This window comes from Clarias gariepinus, chromosome 17 (assembly GCF_024256425.1).
Source record: "Clarias gariepinus isolate MV-2021 ecotype Netherlands chromosome 17, CGAR_prim_01v2, whole genome shotgun sequence".
Lineage (NCBI taxonomy): Eukaryota > Metazoa > Chordata > Actinopteri > Siluriformes > Clariidae > Clarias > Clarias gariepinus.
In genome coordinates, this window is record NC_071116.1 from 18,622,709 (window position 1) to 18,642,395 (window position 19,687).

General features: G+C 38.0%; 1 protein-coding gene across 1 annotated transcript in view; it reads left to right on the top strand.

Annotated features, from left to right (window-relative positions):
- Positions 1-17,553, top strand: part of LOC128545816 (fibrillin-2-like) — a 75,861-nt gene extending 58,308 nt beyond the window's left edge. Inside the window, exons 53-65 of the mRNA XM_053516486.1 lie at positions 6,364-6,483; positions 6,609-6,731; positions 6,882-7,013; positions 7,141-7,266; positions 7,708-7,914; positions 8,849-8,974; positions 9,116-9,238; positions 9,803-9,919; positions 10,145-10,273; positions 13,094-13,213; positions 13,659-13,890; positions 14,056-14,230; positions 16,868-17,553. Of these exons, the coding sequence (XP_053372461.1) occupies positions 6,364-6,483; positions 6,609-6,731; positions 6,882-7,013; positions 7,141-7,266; positions 7,708-7,914; positions 8,849-8,974; positions 9,116-9,238; positions 9,803-9,919; positions 10,145-10,273; positions 13,094-13,213; positions 13,659-13,890; positions 14,056-14,230; positions 16,868-17,251 (2,114 nt within the window). The 3' untranslated portion in view covers positions 17,252-17,553. The remainder of the gene's footprint in view (positions 1-6,363; positions 6,484-6,608; positions 6,732-6,881; positions 7,014-7,140; positions 7,267-7,707; positions 7,915-8,848; positions 8,975-9,115; positions 9,239-9,802; positions 9,920-10,144; positions 10,274-13,093; positions 13,214-13,658; positions 13,891-14,055; positions 14,231-16,867) is intronic.
- The last annotated feature ends 2,134 nt before the right edge of the window (positions 17,554-19,687 follow it).

The window sequence follows — 19,687 nt, forward strand, 5'->3', positions numbered from 1 at the left end:
GCAGTGCAGTGCAGTATTTATAATAATGAAAACATTCAGGGGCTACCACACTAAATTAAGAGAGAATTTAACAAAACACACGCAGTATTATGTGTAATGTACAGTATGAGGGCTTTTGCATACATTCGTATTGCCAAAGTTTAAAATCAAGTCACAAAATAACAGAAATAAATTGATTAGAAATGTATACAAAGTAGTAAAAAAAAATATATATATAAGGGCTCCTGCATACATTCGTATTGACAAAGTTCAAAATCAAGTCACAAATAACAGAAATAAATTGATTAAAGATTTATACAAAGTAGTAAAAAAAAAAAATATATATATATATATATATATATATATATATATATATACAGTGGTTAATCAATCGGACTGTAGGTCCTACCGTCGCCGCGCTCGGCGGTACCGTTTGGCTTTGTGCGTTTGCTGGCTTTTACCGTTGAGTGGCGCTATATAACTACAGACTGACGCCTCATGCCTTAGTTCATTCTCTGCTGGATTAATGAGACACGGAGTTTTAGAACTGCACGTAGTAGCGGATAAAATCAAGTGAAACATTGTAGTTAAACAAATTTATAATCACAGAACTAAAATGACGATACAAATGTAGAATTTAAATTAAATTAAATCTTATTAGGATCAAATTTAAACAAAATAAATGTTAACACAGTGAGCCTTTAAATTTTATCACGTGTAATTAGAAAAGACGCGTGTAGGGTTTTGTGTCGTCTTATATCTTGTGTTCTTTAAATTTATAGTAGATTTATTAACTAAAATAAATGACCATAAAAATTATAACATTGTCAGGACGTTCTACTGCGTCAGCTGATGTTGGTCATTCAGCCCCGCTTGTGTTTGTGCGTTATTATAAGAATGAAATGCATTAGACTGTTATGATCTGTAACGGATTCGACCCATGTTGCACGGGCGGCACCATAAAGCACGGACACGAGGAGAGGTCTTACGGGAAAAGGGTAATTTATTTAGGCAAAATGGGGAAGGAAAGTGTTGAAGGAGGGAGAATGGAAAGAATGGGATAAAGGTTGTGCATGTGCAGTTCCGGGGGCTGTGCCACACTGGCATGCGGGCACACAGCTGACGATAAGTGTTGGTGCGAGTGGCAGAACTGAGCACGCGGAGGCAGCGCTCCTGCACGCTCCCTCGTGACGGCGCTTCTCCCGCTGTCGATGGCCGGCGCGAGTTCTCGCTGACGCAAAAACCTAACCACACTTTTCCTCTTCGACAGCGGGGCTGCGAGGGCGGGCGCGGTGCGGGAGTGAAGATGCCGCGGGAGCTCGCGCAGCTCTTTCTCGCGCTGTCCTCAGCGCGGAGATCAAAGGGCGGAATTCTAATGTCCTTGTTTAAAGTCTCTGGGGCGCGTCACATCTCCCCACTGACATGCTTTTTTTTATATTCTCCATTACATCACGTACTTCCCAGACCTCAGACAAACCTCCGCGCCTTGCTTTTATAATGCGGAGCAAGCCCGAGATCATATTAACGTTAATTATCGCCAGCCGGCACAAATAGGCGGCTCCCGTCCCTTTGCTGCCTATTCAGGGAGCCTACGGAGTGAGGGAGTAGTTATAGTAGATTTGGGCGTACACCCATCACACGCGCACGCCGTGGCAGATCATCATAATTGTCCTAAACTTGTATTTCATAAGGTTTTCCGAGCGGTGGTACAGCGCAACGGGGGTCATTATTTACTATTAAACATTAAACGAATTTACAAAACTTAATGCGTGCGATTAAGCGCTGATTCTACGTAGGAAAGTAAAGAAGAGGATCCTGATGCTCAACATTCCTGAGACCAAACCCCATTTAAATTAAATTAACAAATATTGCATGTAAATAACAATAGCCCACGTTTAAAACAGCATTTTATTTAGATTATAAAAAAATAATCCTGCATCTGTTTTAGGTGTTCCAGCTGCCACTGTTCTAGAATTTAAATTAAATCAAATCTTATTAGGATCAAATTTAAGCACAATAAATGTTAACACAGTGAGCCTTTTGATTCTATCACTTGTAATTAAAAAAAAAGCGTGTATGGATTTGTGGTTGAGGAATTTAAGGTAGCAAAGTGCAGAGTCATAATGACATACAGAGACTCCCAGGATGAACAAGTCAGGCAGGCAGGTATCCTTACAAGATCAGGACGCAAATGGGCAGCTGACTCATCTGTTGCACAAGCTGAAAGTATGCTGAAGCTACGTGACATCATGGGAACGCCATGCATAGGAAGACAGGGTCTTGGAACTTCCCATATCCAGCAATGGGGGAAGGCTGGATTGAAGGATAGAAGGGCCATGATCCAGGCGGAGGTACGGAACCTGGAAGAGGAAGAACGAAGGGCAAGGGCAGTGGAACTAGCATCCCAGGGAGCATGGACCAAGTGGGACCTACCCAAGAGGAAGATCACATGGGGAGATCTGTGGAAACTGGAACCTTTCCGTATCTCATTCTTGTTAAGATCGGTGTATGACACACTCCCAACTCCGACAAACTTGCACAAGTGGGGCTTAAGAGAGGATCCACTGTGCAAGCTTTGTGGGGAGAAGGGTACCATGGCACACATCCTGTCAGGGTGTAAAACAGCACTGGCCCAAGGTAGATACAGGTGGCGCCATGACAAGGTGCTCATGACACTTGCCAACACCCTGGAGCAGGAGAGACGCAAGAAACACCAACCACATGGGAGAGTAATACCATCGATTAAGTTTGTAAGAGCGGGTCAAAAGCCACCAACTACAGTAATAATGAGAACCAATCTGCTGCAAAAGGCCCAATCATGGGAAATGAAAGTAGACCTGAAGGAAAGATTGCAGTTTCCCCCGGTTGTCCAGACAACCCTGAGGCCAGATGCAGTACTGTGGTCTGAAGAGGCAAAAAAGATCATCATCATCGAACTTACAGTCCCATGGGAAGAGGGTTGTGAGCAAGCATTTGAGAGAAAGAGCGCCAAATACCAGGATCTCTTGCAGGACTGTAGGGAGAAAGGTTGGCAGGCATGGCTATTCCCAGTTGAGGTCGGCTGTAGAGGATTCCCTGCCCAGTCAGTATGGAGGATGCTTACAGCCATTGGGGTGATGGGAAGGGAGAGAAAGATGACTGTCCGCAGGATGGGGGAGGCTGCAGAGAGGGCTTCTTGCTGGTTATGGAGCAGGAGAGAAGAGTTTAGCTGGAAGCCAGGGGGAGTAGATGGGCAGTGATTTGGCCACCACTGCTGACCCACCAATGTTGAGGGTGTTGCGGTTTAGGGTTGAAACACCCAATGATCATTGGATACCGCCTGATGACATCAACTCCTCCTGGCTAAGGCTACATTCACCAAGGTGAATGAAGGAGAAGCATCTTTAGATGTAATTAATATCTGTCATCTTATTTCTTGTGTTCTTTAAATTTATAGTAGATTTATTAACTGAAATAAATTACCATAAAATTAAAACAGTGTTAGGACGTTTTACTGCGTCAGCTGATGTCGGTCATTCCGCCCCGCTTGTGTTTTTGCGTTATTATAAGAATGAAATGCAGTAGACTGTTATGATTTGTAACGGGTTCGACCCATGTTACTCAAACAACTCAGTTCAGGTGTAAGTAAATGTCTGTGCTGTTTGGGGGAGGGACGTGCTAATGATTTGGTCGGCTCTGTGTGTGTGTGTGTGTGTGTGAGAGAGAGGGGGGTGTCGCGGTGGTTGATTATTCAGTGAAACAAAGGCTCAGCTGAAAAATGTTAGGCACATCAGTCACTTAACCCCCAATAAAAGGTATTTGAGTGTTATGATAGTTGTAATATAACAGATGCGCACTGAATACTAAACCAGGCACGGAGATTAATAAACCAAGATAGCCCCCATACCCGTTTAAAAAATAAATAAATAAATAAATACCAAATAATATTATTGTGTATAGACTGATTAAAAACAATGCAATTTATGCTATCATAAGGAAAATAACAAGTTCTTCCATTCCAATGATTAAAAAAGGTAACAATGTCAACTTTAGAATCTAGAATCCAGGAGATTAAAATTACACAAATTGAAATCACTGAAAGTCTCCAGAAGAGCCTCAGATTCAAGTGGTTTTTAAAGTGTGGAGAGGTCCATTACAGTTTCTCTGAATGTATAGGTGAGAACAGCCGATTCACACCTGGGGAGGGTGAATCATTTGTATTTGAATGTTGTCTGGCATTGTAAAGCACTATAGTGACACTAAAAGAACAACCCAGGATTAATAGGAATTCTTATACTGCATAAACATTATTTAGCACAAAAAAATTCCTCGCGCTCGGGAAAACTCTGCGTGCGGTTGAGCGCTGGTTAGACTATAGGAAATTAAATCGGAGGGTTTTTATTTAGACTATTAAAAAAATAACCTGCGTCTATTTTTAGGCGTGCCAGCTGCCACTTTTTAGTTAGAAGTTTTCAATACAAAGCTTATAATGCCCACATGACATGACGGAATAAGGCACGGCTGGTGATGATTGGGGTTTGTTGGGTTACAGTGGATTTTACTACGCGGTGTGAGTGCAATGGCCATCCGTCTGCTCGCGCTGACTCTGCTCTCCGCGGATGGCCGGCCCGGCCCCTCCCACCTCTCGCTCCTTTGAAGTCCCCGGGCCCGTTCCATTTGCCCTGCTTGCATGCCGCACTTCCGCGTTGTTGCACGCGCGCTGCATACACAGCGCGTAGTAAAATCCACTGTAGCCCAACAAACCCCGAGTATTTTATAGCGCGGGGTGCAAGCCCGGGCAACCATAGTAACGATAGCTCACCAGTCATGTGTAATTCTGCGGTCCCGCTGCTTCGCATGTCTGAAGGGGAGGCCGCCTAACTAGTGAGCGAGGAGCGATATTGATTTGGGCGCACGCCGTGACAGGCTGAAAAAACTGCTGTTAGATTAATGTGCAAAAACTATATAATAAAACTATATAAGACTACATGCCTTTATAAGACTCAACTTTTATTTAAGCGCACTCACAATAACGAAAAAACGTTGTGATTTTGTAAGTGTTGTGATTTTGTAAGTGTTGTAAGCTGTGCTGCTCTGTATTGTTTTTGGTGAACTTGAGCGCGTCAGAAAATGAACGCAAACGTTTTTTTTAAAGTCTGCTTGCTGTTTTCCCGACGCGTTCATAATCATTAGTCTACTTCTGCCGGTGCGCTCTGGAAAACATAATGCATGCGGCTGAGCGCTGATTAAAACTATGGAGTAAATTAAAGAGGAGAATCACGATTCTGAAGTCCTGAGCCCAAACCTCATTTAAATTAAATCAACAAATACTATAAGTAAAAAAAAAAACAATAGCCCACGTTTAGAAACCGTTTATAAATTCTTTCCGACATGAGTTGGCCCGGTGTTATGCGCAGAGCGCCGGGAGATTTCCTGAAGCTCAGAAATCACTGGGCATTTTTTCTAAATAGCCGCTATCTTTAACAACTGATGGAGGTTTTGAGCTGTATACACACGCATTCCTGCCTAAACAACTCTTAAAACTACACCTGTGACACAATAACAGTAATATTTCAAACATTCTGCAGGCTGATATTTGGAGAAAGGAAAGAATAATGAATAAACCAGTTGTTGGGTCAAAATAACCCAACCAGGTGTTCATTTGTAAACTACATCTCATATGAGCCAACATGAGCAACCCAACAATGTGTTTAAAGTACCTGAAATAATCCAGAACTTAAATAACAATAAACAGATACAGAGATACGCTGTATAACGGTCACTGTTGTATTTACGGCAACGAGCGAAAATGTCACTTTGCGCCACCTGGCGGCCATTTTACGAATGACTTTGAAATGCAACTAATTTATTTTGGCCGCTGACGTTTTCACGCGGCGGTGAGCGCGACGGTAATAACCATTCCAATTGATCAACTACTGTATATATATATACAAATATATATAAAGTGACACTAGCGATGAAATAGTTTGTTTGCAATAGTTGGTAGTGTTTAACTTTAGCTCCATGTCAGTAGCGACGTTGCGGTTTCATTATCAGTTCTTTAGGGCTTGGTATAACATCCTTAAATTCCCTAACGACTCGCTATTGAAACATTGTTGCTAACACTTCGTTATTGGTTCTTGTCAAAATTCACTTTAGTGTTTTTTTCGTGTCCTTACGAAATTGTTTTAATTGTTAATGGCTCAATGTGGGTCTGCTACACTTGAAAAATTAACAAAATTGCTACAGACCGCAATGACTTCAAAACCGTTTTAAAATCGGGAGATGTCGGGTCAGTGGAATGGGGGTATTATCTTGTTTTTGTATTTCTTAAGATTTTGTTGTATTAAAAATAGTTTTTTAAATATTTGTGTGTCTTTTTACAATAATTCTGTTTGTGTGCAGATATTGATGAATGTGCGGTGGGAAATCCATGTGGAAACGGTACTTGCGTTAATGTGATTGGAAGCTTTGAATGCCACTGTGAGGAAGGTTTTGAGCCAGGCGCCATGATGACATGTGAAGGTGAAGCTCTTTTTATTTCTTTGTAGGAAAGGAATTAATTTGGATTTAATTTGAATTTCATGATACTGCTCGTTTTTGTGCTGCTGTATTCAAATCCAGGTCTGACTTTTTTATTTATGGTACAGATATAAATGAATGTGCACAGAACCCTTTGCTCTGTGCATTCCGCTGCATCAATACATTTGGGGGATATGAATGCTCCTGCCCATCAGGCTACACACTCCGATATGATGGGAGAATGTGTCAGGGTGAGATAACAACTTAAACCTAGGATCATATGCAGTTAAAACTGACCTAAAGTGTTTTGACTTTTTTCTCAGTTCTACATCTTAGCTGTCCTCTAACTCTTCTAACACCAGCACTGTATCTTTTGACTCACATTTTCTTTTACACTGCAGATCTGGATGAGTGTGCAGAGGGTTTACATGACTGTGACACCAGGGGTATGAACTGTAAGAACCTCATCGGTACCTTCATGTGCGTGTGTCCTGCTGGAATGGTGCGAAAGATGGATGAAGAAGTTTGTCATGGTCAGAACTCTTGTTTGTCATCGTTACTTAACGACAATGCTATTAACATCCCACTAAGTGGATATACTAAAATACACATATTGTAAATATGTTCATTGACCTCCTTCTTTTGTCTCTATCACACTAGATGAGAACGAATGCCGCACTAAGCCAGGTATTTGTGAGAATGGCCAATGTGTGAACACTATAGGCAGTTACATGTGTGAGTGTGGAGAAGGCTTCCAGTCTGACTCTACACATACTCAGTGCCTAGGTAAGTTGTTTTTCTGTGAACCTGAAACCTGAATGTATAGAAAAGTATCTTTTTAAATGCATGTATGCACTAATATTAATAGTTCTACATAATTTCCTTGTGTGTTTGTTTTTGGTGTGAGTGCATTTATGTTTATTACCTGTCAAAACATATTTGCTCATGCAAGGCTTTATTATTTATTTAGTTATTTATTTATTTTAGTTTTTACGGTTTTGGGTAATAAGAATTTATTTTTCAACAATGCCTTTAATAAATTGAATTAAGCTACCCTTACTTTTTTTCTTTGTACATACTATATATATATATATATATATATATATATATATATATATATATATATATATATTTATTTATTTATTTTAAAATATGTCTATCAAAGGTCCAAAGCACGTTATCTCATATTAAACTCTCATCATTAAATCGTACCCTGTCTTTTTTCAGATTTTAGACAAGGCTTCTGTTTCATCGAGGTGCTACAAACCATGTGTCAAATGTCCTCCAGCAGTAGAATACCCAGTACTAAATCCCAGTGCTGCTGTGACCGCGGCCGTGGATGGGGAAACCAGTGTGAGCTTTGTCCTCTGCCTGGCACTGTCAAGTACAAGAAACTGTGTCCACATGGGCCCGGCTATGCCACAGATGGCACAGGTTTGCCAGTCTTTTTCTATAATTCATCGTACCTAGTACATTCCTTAGTGATGGCAATGACGATGATGCTTTTTCTCTTACGGCTAACATAAATTATGCCTTCTTGTCTTTAGCAGTGCATTTTATGGCAAAAAAGCATATATATATTTTTTTTCTTTATTTACATTTTATGATTTATAATAATCTATTTATGCACTTGTTTCTGTCGTCAGCCTGTTTACTTGACATTTGTCACCTGAGGTTTAAAAAAGTTTTATTGTATGTGAGCTTATCATCACTAAATCTTAAATTCATTAAAAAACTTCAACTTCAACTTTTAACTTCAAAATTAAAATTAAAATTTTATTTGTCACATACACAGTCATACACAGTCATACACAGTATGATATAAAGTGAAATGCTTATACGACTGATGATGACCTAAAAAAAATTTTCAACAAGAATATTAAAGTATGAAATTAAAGGATTTTTTTTTACAAATTAGAAATATAGAAAAAAAAACTTTAGCTGTAAAAAGAATTTTAAATGTACATTGTGTACAAATAATAAAATTAAAATAAAATAAGAAAAAAAAAAGAATGTAAAAAATATAATTAAATATAATAAAATAAAGAAAAGTTAAAGTGGAATGTAGAAGTGGAATCCATAATGTGCAGAATAATGTGCAAAGTCACAGTTCAAAGTTTACAGTTTTGTGGGGTGCAAAATGTGCAAATGTGCCACACTGTATGTAATGCGTGGTGAGCATGGTGGTGGGTGTTAAGTCTTATGTGGTGTTGTGATTGAGAGTCTGTATAACATGTGGGAAAAAGCTCCTCCTCAGTGTCTTTGTGTTGGTCTTCAGGGAGTGGAATCGCCTTTCCTCATACAGCTAATCTCACTAAACACAACACCTAGACATCTTAAATGTTAATGTATACTTTTATATCCACAGATATAGATGAGTGTAAGATTATTCCAGACGTGTGTAAGAATGGACAGTGTATCAACACTATGGGCTCCTTTAAATGTCACTGTGGTCCAGGCTACACAGCTACCATTACAGGCACTGCATGTGTTGGTAAGACTCTTCCATTTACTTTACACAAACACTAAATGCATATAAAAGTACTAAAATATTAACTTATTCCTACCCTTATCCTCCCAAGTTTAAATACTGTATTATAAAGCCTTATTAATGACTTATCTTTTATATTTTAAGACTTGGATGAGTGTGCAATGTCCCCGAAGCCTTGCAACTTTATCTGCAAAAACACTGAAGGCAGCTACATTTGCTCATGTCCACGTGGCTATATTTTGCAAGATGATGGCAGAACCTGTAAAGGTGAGCAAAGTGTCCTATAGTATCATGGTTCCCAACCTGGGGTCAGTGCCTCCACCAAAGATCGCAGGAGGTGAGCGAGCCTATGTAGGGATTAGGTCATGAAGCAATTTTGTAGAGTTTGAAAATTGAATGTTGTGAAAGTAAGACCATCAAATTTCCAGATGGAAGTTAAAACGATCATATGCAAACTATGGAGAAATATAAAGTAAATGTGCAAATTACGGTAATCTTTTTTAGAATATGCTGTTTAAGAATCCCTAATAGTGAAATTTTGGCTATAAAAATGAAAGCTATTTTCTGTAAAGGCATTATAGTGTGACTGTGATTGTCAATTCAGGACGTGTTTGGCGCTGATTACTGTGACTGATTACTGTACTGAAATGTTAGCAGGTCCTCTTGCACAGGATCTTAAACAGGCTGAGATAAATTCATGTATAAATTATTTGCAGTACTGCATGTTTTTTTGCAATTTGATGCATTTATAATAGAAAATCAAAGTTATGTGAGAGAGAGAAAATGATGAGCTGTTGAATTTAAAAAGTAGACTTTTTTTGTGCTTTGAAGATTTGGACGAATGCCAGTTAAAGAGACACAACTGCCAGTTTATGTGTATTAACACCATCGGTGGTTTTGCTTGTAAATGTCCTCCGGGCTTTACACAGCACCACACTGCCTGTATGGGTAAGCAGATTGATAAACACAAAAACAAATATACATAAAAAAGTAGTCTGAACTCTTTTACTGAACTGAGGATAAGTATTTATGTTTTAAGAACTGGCCAAGAGCCAATAACTGTAACTTATATTTCCTCTTTATTTAACTGTTTTCCACTGAATATATAAAAAATAACACGGCAGTAAGGGCAAAACATCATGTCTCTTGTTATTGTGTATTTTCCCTTGACAGATAATAACGAGTGCGCTGCAGAGCCCAGTTTGTGTGGAGCTAAGGGCATCTGCCAGAACTCACCAGGCAGCTTTAGCTGCGAATGCCAGCAGGGATTCAGCCTTGACTCTAGTGGCTTGCATTGTGAAGGTAACATCATTTACATATATGCGAGTGAAAGATACTGTGTGATAGCATTTGGGTTTCATAAATCGCCATGAATCCACTGCTGTGCTTGACAGTGGGTAAGAGGTGTTAAATTTGCAAAAAATCTGCTTGTTTTTTTCCAAACATGGTTCTGCACTCCACTTCATAGGACATTGTTCCGTGAGTCTTGTGTATTGTTCAGATGTCATGGACTTTAACATTTAACATGCTCAGTGAAGCCTGTCGAGTCTAAGATGAAACTCTTGGGCTATTTGTATTTCTTTGAGCGCTGGGTTGTTTAGTCCTAGGAAGATCAGCAACAAGTCTAGCTTGTCTTGAATGTGAAGTTAAGGGAGTTAGATGAGAGATTACAAACCGGAAGCTCATAAGTTCATTATACTAAACATTTTAATTGAATGTAATCCATGACATAGTCAGGCATCGACTCCTCAAAACAGCAGTGATTATAGTGTGACATTAGTGTGACATTCCAACAGCCACAAGGAAAACTATAATACAACAAGGCAATAGTACATAAAGTGTTACACAAAAGTGTTTTATGATCCTTTTTTTCTTAACAGAACAAGAAAATGATAAAAGGGAAAATCAATGCAGCACTTTTATTAAAAAGGGAGTTGGTCTACCTTGTATATTTTGTAAGACCTTTACATGTTATACTGTACATAGTAACCTAAACTCATTCTTCCCGAATTTTAATTTAATATTTAATTTTTACAATTATATATAAATATAATAAACACATTAATATGTTATAGAAAACAAGCAGACATTACTTTTATGCATAGCTTAAAACCATACACACACTATACATGTTAAATCGGACAAATGTTTCAACACTAGTAAAGTCACTTTCTCAAAAAGGAAATGTAATTGCTTCAATCCGCATGAAGTATTTTTTTTTTTTTTATCATAGTAGACTTCCTCACATATGGCTTTACTCCTTTCAAAGAGTGACAGTGATTAGCATTCACTTACTCACTTGCTTAGAATTGTGGCAAGCTGTATTTCTTTCTGGTTCAGTCATGCACATATTGTTTGAGGTGAACCTCTTGACTCCACTGTTACCAAAAGGGAGGTTGCTGTCCTCATTCATTTTTGTAATCAGTGTCATGTCTTTGCAACAATGACGTCTTCCAATTACTTACAATCACAAATAATGGATAAAGATCTATTCCTTCAATGCAGTGCTCTCAGTAGATCCAGCCCAATAATGTGAGAAAAAGCCAGTTTGGTAAATTACATTAATGCATGCAGGTTAGTACAATAAAGTGTTATTTATGTGTTCGGAAGTGTTAAACATCTGTGAAGTCGCATTGGGTTGGCCTGCTTTTTCACATGAATGAACCCTGAGACCTAGAACTGTAGTCAGCTGAACTCATTAAAAGCATGTGGCAGAGGAATTCATCAAAAGTATTATAGAAGCCAAACAGCTTCTATTAAGAGCTGACCTAAATCTACACTCGTGCTCTAAATGCTTAGAGGGAGTTTAACAAAAGTCAAAGCTCCTCATTTTATTGTATTTCTTCAAAAAAAAAAGAAAGAAAGGAAGAAAGAAAGAAAATTAAAAACTTTCACATAATTTAGTTATCTGAAATTTGACAAATTGATTTTAGGCTACATTTATACAACATTCCTCACATTATATTATATAATATTATAATAAGTATAATATTTATGTGGTGTAAGATTTAAATGAAAACTGACATACGGATTTCCTGTAAGTGCACAGATTTTCCAGTTATTAAAATGTGAATGTTCAACTATATCCAGTTGAGAAATATTACTTAAATGCAATTATAATCTACCTTAAATAATCTGGGCCTGATTCTTGTATTGTTTTTTTTGTTTTTTTTCTTCTGGCACTGATAAAAATAACTCGATCAAGTCCAAGAGAGTTGTTAGTCTGGTCTGTTCTGGATCTGTTTTGTAGCAGTTTTAGGGTTGTGTAGACATAAATTATGTAAAATTACGTTGTAATAAGCAATTGTAAACACTGGAATTCCATCAATTTTACCTGCAGCCTTAAACCATTTACCTGCTGTTACACATGAGTACAAGTTCCAAGTCTGTCTTTTGTGGTCTGTGAAATGAGTGGGATGAACAATGAACTATTTAGCAGCAACAGACCCTTATTTTTCTTTAAGTACTGTATATCAGAAACTGCTGCAAACTGCCAACGTTCTTCAAGCCAGAGAATCGGGTTCGCATTAATATTTCACTGCAGCAGTAGCTCATGTTTTCATGGAAACTAGTTTCTATGAAGCTATTACAATACCACGAGAGCATCTGTGAAAAGGAAGCACTACTACCACATCACAGGTTAAAATAGGTCAATTTTTACAGTAATACAATAAAATGTTTGGCTGAAATATGATGGTGTTTAAACTGGTACACTGAATTATGAGGATTTTCATTTAACAATTAATATGTGTTGTGGTACTGTATGTCTGTGTTCACGGATATTGCTGACAGTCTTCGTTTTGTTAAATGGAAAGAGTTTCCCTGCAGTAGAATTCCAGACCCACCCGCTTTGCTTTGAAAGTTTGCCAAACCTGTTCCTTTAATTATTTTTGCTTGCTCTTTTTTAAAATCATTTAATTAGTTTAATATCCCCAAACATAAAATATTATTTAAACCAGATGTAACCCTGACCAGGATTAAGCAGTTTCTAGAGACAAATTAATACATTTCTGAATGCCCACTCCAACCCATACCAGGGAAAAGCACCTGTTAACACACTGTTTTTTAAAAAACTGTTGCATTTTTTTTATCTCATTCCGTCTTGTTTTGGCTTTTTTGTAGATATTGATGAGTGTAAAAGTAATCACCGATGTCAGTATGGTTGTGACAACATGTTAGGGAGTTACCGATGCAACTGCCCCCAAGGCTACACCCAACACTACCAGTGGAATCAGTGTGTTGGTAAGTAACACATAATTTCATTTATTCTGATTTGTTTATTTTGTGTGTGCATCCATGCTTATCTTTTTTTCCTTTTTTTTTTTTTTTACAAAAGGCTAACAGCCACAAATATTTTATTTAATTTCTGACTTTATTTTTGCAATTTTTACATCTGTTTATTTAATATGGGAAACTTTCAAACAGTGATATTGTTGCAAATAAGCTACAGTAAAGGCAATTGTTTTTTTATATTGTCAGCAAGCGTTTACACATTTATATGTTTCTAATTAGGCACAACAACAGCACCATCTATGGGACAGTGAATCTGTTCTTCATTTGAGCAAAATTCACAATAGTCAGTTACTGTATGTAATGTCGTTTGAGTTATGTAATCTCTTACAAGGAACAAGAAATAAAATGCTTAAAAACCAGAGTTCTTTATAAAGCTTACATGTCTGTGGTGTAGATGAGAATGAGTGCTCCACTCCTGGCACGTGTGGAACCGCTTCATGTTTCAACACATTGGGCAGCTTCAAGTGTGCCTGTCCAGCTGGGTTCAGCTTTGAGCAGGGTTCCAGCAGCTGCCAGGATGTGGACGAGTGCACCTCTTTCAAAAATCCCTGCAGCCATGGCTGCTCCAACACCCAAGGAGGCTACAAGTGCGGCTGTCCTTCTGGATACTATAGGATTGGCCAAGGGTGAGAAGGGTTGTTATACAAAGCATCAGGGCTTTTGGGCAATATTACTAGGATAGTAAGATACTGTACATACAGTGGGAAATGGTAAAAAGTCAATCATCCCTGTATGTACTATTTACAATTTGAAATTAGAGGTTGATGCGGATGTTTTGCATGTATGTATAGGCACTGTGTGTCAGCTCTGGGCTTTGGGAGGAGTCAGCTGGGATCTGTCCGCGCATCTGGAACAGCGGAGAATAACAGCCACTCCCCTGAAGGCTGCTTCAGTTGCAATGTTAATAGTCAACGTAAGAGAGGAATCGGGAAGAGGCATGCCATCCACAAAGTAGAACCAGAGAAGGTAAAAGAAATTAAAATATACATATACAGTACCAATCAAAAGTTTTGACACAGGTTTTATTTATTCTTCTACACTCTTCAAATGGAGAGCTCAAATTAGATTATTAAGTAACAACAACGACAGTCAGCCGTTCTGTAACAGGTCTTACAAGAACATTGTTGCAAGGGCATTTGCAAAATCCATCAAGCACCATGATAAAATCATATTTTGAGCCAAAGATGTTAAACATATGGGTCAAAAATTAAGAAATTAAAATTGCTCTGTGGCCTGTTAGTTAAAAAAAAAAAGAAGAAAAAAAAAAAGAAGCTCATCTGTTATTCCACTAGGGGGCAACATAGTGAAATACAACTACATAAACCCAAGTACTAACAAAGCATGGTAATAATATCAAGTTCTTGTTAGCAAGCTAAACATTTGACATGTAATGCAAAAATTGGTAAATTAATTTCAGTTGTACTTTAGTGTGTACCAATACAAAACACGGAAGGTTCACAGAAGAGCAATTAAGCGATTGTATGTTAAAATTTTGTTCATTTGGTAAAGTTTTGTTAATTTGGTAAAATCGAATTCCTTTTATTAGTTTAGTAGGTAATAAACAATCATTGGTCACTTTAAAAGGAATAGCCATATGTCTGATTAATTATGTAGTTATTCAGTCATCCAAACAACATCAAAAAAAAAAAAGGGTAGATGCAATCTGAGTGATTTTGTGGCATGGTTGTTGGAGCCTGGTGGTCTAGTTGAAGTATTTCAGGAACTACATATCTCTTGGAATTGGATTAATTCAATTTAATTCTTGTTTACTTGTATAGCGTTTTTAACAATGCTCATTGTCGCAAAGCTGCTTTAACTGAATAAAAAAAAAAAGTCACAAGTGCTCAAAGAATAGCTGTCTTCATCAGCCGAGACCAGCACCGTCTTCATAGTAAAGTGGAACTGTCTCCAGTCACCACACACACATCCCAAACAGACCACATGGGGCCTCCATGCAACAAAATCTCTAACAAGAAGCGAAGCTCTGGCAGCTCAGGAGCGGCATGTGTAGTTTCACAGATATAGAGACAGGGAGAGAGAGAGAGAGAGAGAGAAGAGAAAGGTTACGTATGCTCAGAGTCATTTAATGTATAAATGAATTTAAATTAAATGCAGAGTGAAATCCTTCAGGACTACTGTAGCTATGACAGCATAACTAAAAGAAAGAGCCAGTAGAAAGCGCAGACATGAGGGCTCCCCTAGGAAGTAAAGCAACCAGTCATGCCACTGTCAACAAACCTGAGTGATCAGTGAGAGTGGGGAAAACAGCATCCAAACATTTCAGTCAGTTCACCATACTGTAATACTTTTTCATTCGTGAGTTCCCCAGGTCTGCTTTTTTACCTAAGGCGAATGTATTGACAAAAATGCTTGGCTATATAAATAGATTTTTAGCTTAGTCTTAATAACTGAGAATGCCACTAATAATATTAAATGTTCTGTTTTTTAAATGTGAGGATAAAAGCACCTCATAATATACAACACATTGTACCTGGCGGACATGCTACAAAAGCAAAAGACCACATCAGGTGGAAACACAGAAACATGAATCTAAAAGTGGCCAGATTAGTTGGCTGATTTAATAAATTGTTTAAAAAAGCAGGTTGTAAAGATGTCCCGGTTAAAATAGGAAGTGATTGTATATTTTATCTGCATTTAGGATAAATGGCCCATCACCTAAAATATATACTCAGCAAAAAAAGAAACGTCCCTTTTTCAGGACTGTGTATTTCAACAAAATTGTAAAAATCCAAATAACTTTACAGATCTTCATTGTAAAGGGTTTAAGCAATGTTTTTCATGCATGTTCAATTAACCATAATCAATTAATTAACATGCACCTGTGGAATAGTCGTTAGGACCTTAACAGCTTACAGAAAGTAGGCATTTAAGGTCACAGTTCTAAAAACGCAGGACACTAAAGAGACTTGTCTACCGACTGTAAATAAACACCCAAAGAAAGATGCCCAGGGTCCCTGCTCATCTGCGTGAACGTGCATTAGGCATGCTGCAGGGAGGCATGAGGACTGCTGATGTGGCTAGGGCAATAAATTGCCATGTCCGCACTGTGAGACGCCTAAGACAGCGCTACAGGGAGACAGGAAGGACAGCTGATCATCCTCGCAGTGGAAGACCACGTGTAACAACACCTGCACAGGATCGGTACATCCGAATATCACACCTGCGTGACAGGTACAGGATGGCCACAACAACTGCCCGAGTCACACCAGGAACACACAATCCCTCCATCAGTGCTCAGACTGTCCGCAATAGGCAGTCCATGAGGAGGAGATGCACTGCAGTACTTCAAGCAGCTGGTGGCCACACCAGATACTGACTGGTACTTTTGATTTTGAGCCTCCCTTCATTCAGGGACACATTGTGAAACATTTTTAGTTTATGTCTTATGGTGTTGACTCTTTTAGTGTTCATACAAATATTTACACATTAAGTGTACTGAAAGTAAAAACAGTTGAAAGTCAGAGGACGTTTCTTTTTTTGCTGAGTATATTTACATCCCTGGTTTAGACAATATGGCAACAATGCCATGACCACAATGCAAATTTTTAATTGAGTAAGCTAAATTACTTTACCTGGTTTTAGTCTGTGCAGGAAGGCCCAGTCAGCCTGGACAGTATAGACATGGAACAGCCTCTGCTACTGGTACTCAACATGTCCCATTGCACCCACAACGAGCACATCCTGGAGCTGGTGCCTGCCCTCAGACCTCTCATTCATCACGTCACTTATAGCATCACAGAGGGGAATCAGGAAGAAATATTCCACCTCCGAGAGCACGAGGAGCTCAGCTACCTGCATTGCATGCCGGAGAAAGCTTTTCCAGGGTTTTATATATTAAAGATAAGCAGTTCTCCACTTTATGATCATGCAGAGCTGCTGCAGTTAGAGGACAACTGGGACAGAGACTACCTCTCAGGTGAGCTAGGGCAGAATCTCCACATGAAGCTTCACATTACACTGCAGTGAAACACACTGTATATCACTTACATACAAAAAGTCAGCAGCTCTCATTCTGAATAATATAACAGTTTTTTTAAAGCGTGATAAGACTTTTTTGTTTTACACAAGTGCCTGCAGTTTACCTATGAGGGTACTGTATTTCATGGTGCTTTCTACATCATGGATTATCTGTTTACGGGTCGTATTCACTAAAGATGGAGCCAAGCTAAAACTGTGCACATGTGGTCTCATCCAAATAAAACATTCTCGTGCAGCTTCAAATCACCTTGTTTTTAACGTCTGTTAAAGACACTTCTTTATTTTCTATAAAAATGTTCAAGTTATGGACATATATATATATATATATATATATATATATATATATATATATATATATAATGGCTATTAAGATAAGATAAGGTAATTCATAAAAAATTTGTCTTAACTTGAAAAAGTCATAATTATATATTTGAAAAGTTAAAAGTGTTGATTATGATTATGTGTTTGTATGTATGTGTGTATATATTATATATATATAATAGGTAGTTCTTTTTTATGAAGCTAGTTTTATATTTATTTTTAAAGATTTTGATATTGGCATATGAAAGTATGTGATAAATGCATAATTTCTAACCAAAAAGTATTACAGAAAAAAAAGTATTACAAAATTTTTATGTATATAAACAATTGAAAGCCAAGATTGTTTTGGACAATTTCTGGACAAATAAATGGTTTTAAGATATTGTATGTACTTTCATAATACAGTACGTATAAAGGCGACCACAAACCTACAGTACATTATTTTTATTACATTTAGTGTATATTTACTAATTTTTCCATTCAGTCACTTAAAAGCAGCTGGAGTTGGTTCTTAAATACCCACTCCAGTATCACCCTCCACTTTTTCTGCAGGGAAAATAATGTGATTTTAGCGACTTTAATAATCGCGTGGCTATTGGCATCAGATGGTTTATGGATTTTGGGAACTACTGCTCTCATGAAAAATTTCATTCATTTCTTTAGAGTTTACTCAATTTGGTGTAAAATAAAACATAAACATCTAATGTGTGGCAGTACTGTAGGCAGAAATGCCTTGATGATGCAGGAGGCCAGAGGACACTGTCCAGACTTGTTCAAGGCTGTGAAATAGATCATTTTCCAGTCTTCAGCGGTGCAGTTGCGGTGGGTTCATACTCAGCGGTGCAGACTGTTGTGCATCAAACTACTAGAAGATCAGCAGCTTTTGAAATTCTTGATCCAACCTGTCTGGTTCTCATATTTTTAGTGTGTGATTAAGCTAATTAACTTCAATCCTTTCGTGTACCAATAACGCTCCAAGGTTAAATCTGATGTCAAAAAACGTTAATGATCCCAGAGAGTGTCTGTAGTGCTTATATGATCTCTGCCATCTCTATGCAGTCACAGTAAACTATAGTGGATCACAAATGTTTTTAATTTGATCAAACCAGATATACTGCTATTTTTCCAAATGAAATGTGCACAGGTTTATCTAAATTTTTTTATATCCTACCAAGGGATTTAATTAAAATTAAACTGTCCAACAGCATCAGCCATTTAAAAAAAATATTTCACTAATTCAATTAAATTCAGTTTTATTTATATAGTGCTTTTAATAGTGGTTATTGTCGCAAAGCAACTTTACATTAAAAAAATAAATTCTCAATTAGAGAACAGCTGTTTGCATTGGTCCAAGACCATCATCATGGTAAAGTGGAACCATCCCTAATGACCACATGCCTTCCAAGCAAACCATGCCGTACAGGGTCTTCATAAGATGAAATCTGCAACCAGAAGCGGGGTACAGGTTCGGAGGGCAGAGGGGGGTCTGGATCACTAATGTAGTAGAGAAGTCAAACTTACTGCATTATGAATGCATTATGCATGAGAGACACCAAAAACAAAAGAAAGCTTAAATGAATATAAATTGATATACAATATCAAAAGACAACTAGACAAGCCTTTGAATTTACAGTAGTTTAGTAATGTCCAGGATTTGATTTTGAATTAGAAGCTGATTTGTCATAAATATGTATTTGCAATTTAAATTACAGTGGAACCTCGGATTACGAGCATAATTGAACTCGTATTCCAAAACACTCGTAAACCAAATTGAATTTTCCCTTAGAAAATAATGGAAACTTAAATTATCCGTTCTACAGCCCAAAAAAATAAAAACATAAATATAATTAATACAAAATATTGTAGCGTTTTTACGCCGGGAAGAATGCTGGAGAGACGAGTGAGCTTATTTGCTACCCAATGCAATGGCTGGGAGTACTTTATTAAGCACACAGCATGTAAGGCATGAGCAGCACCTTCACTCAGGAGCCTATATCCAATTCACCACTAGCTTGAACTGGAGCACATTTCACACGTCACACACCCCTCACACAAACAGGGCCGAAGCCACCAACCCAAACACCTTTCCCCAACATGGTGAAC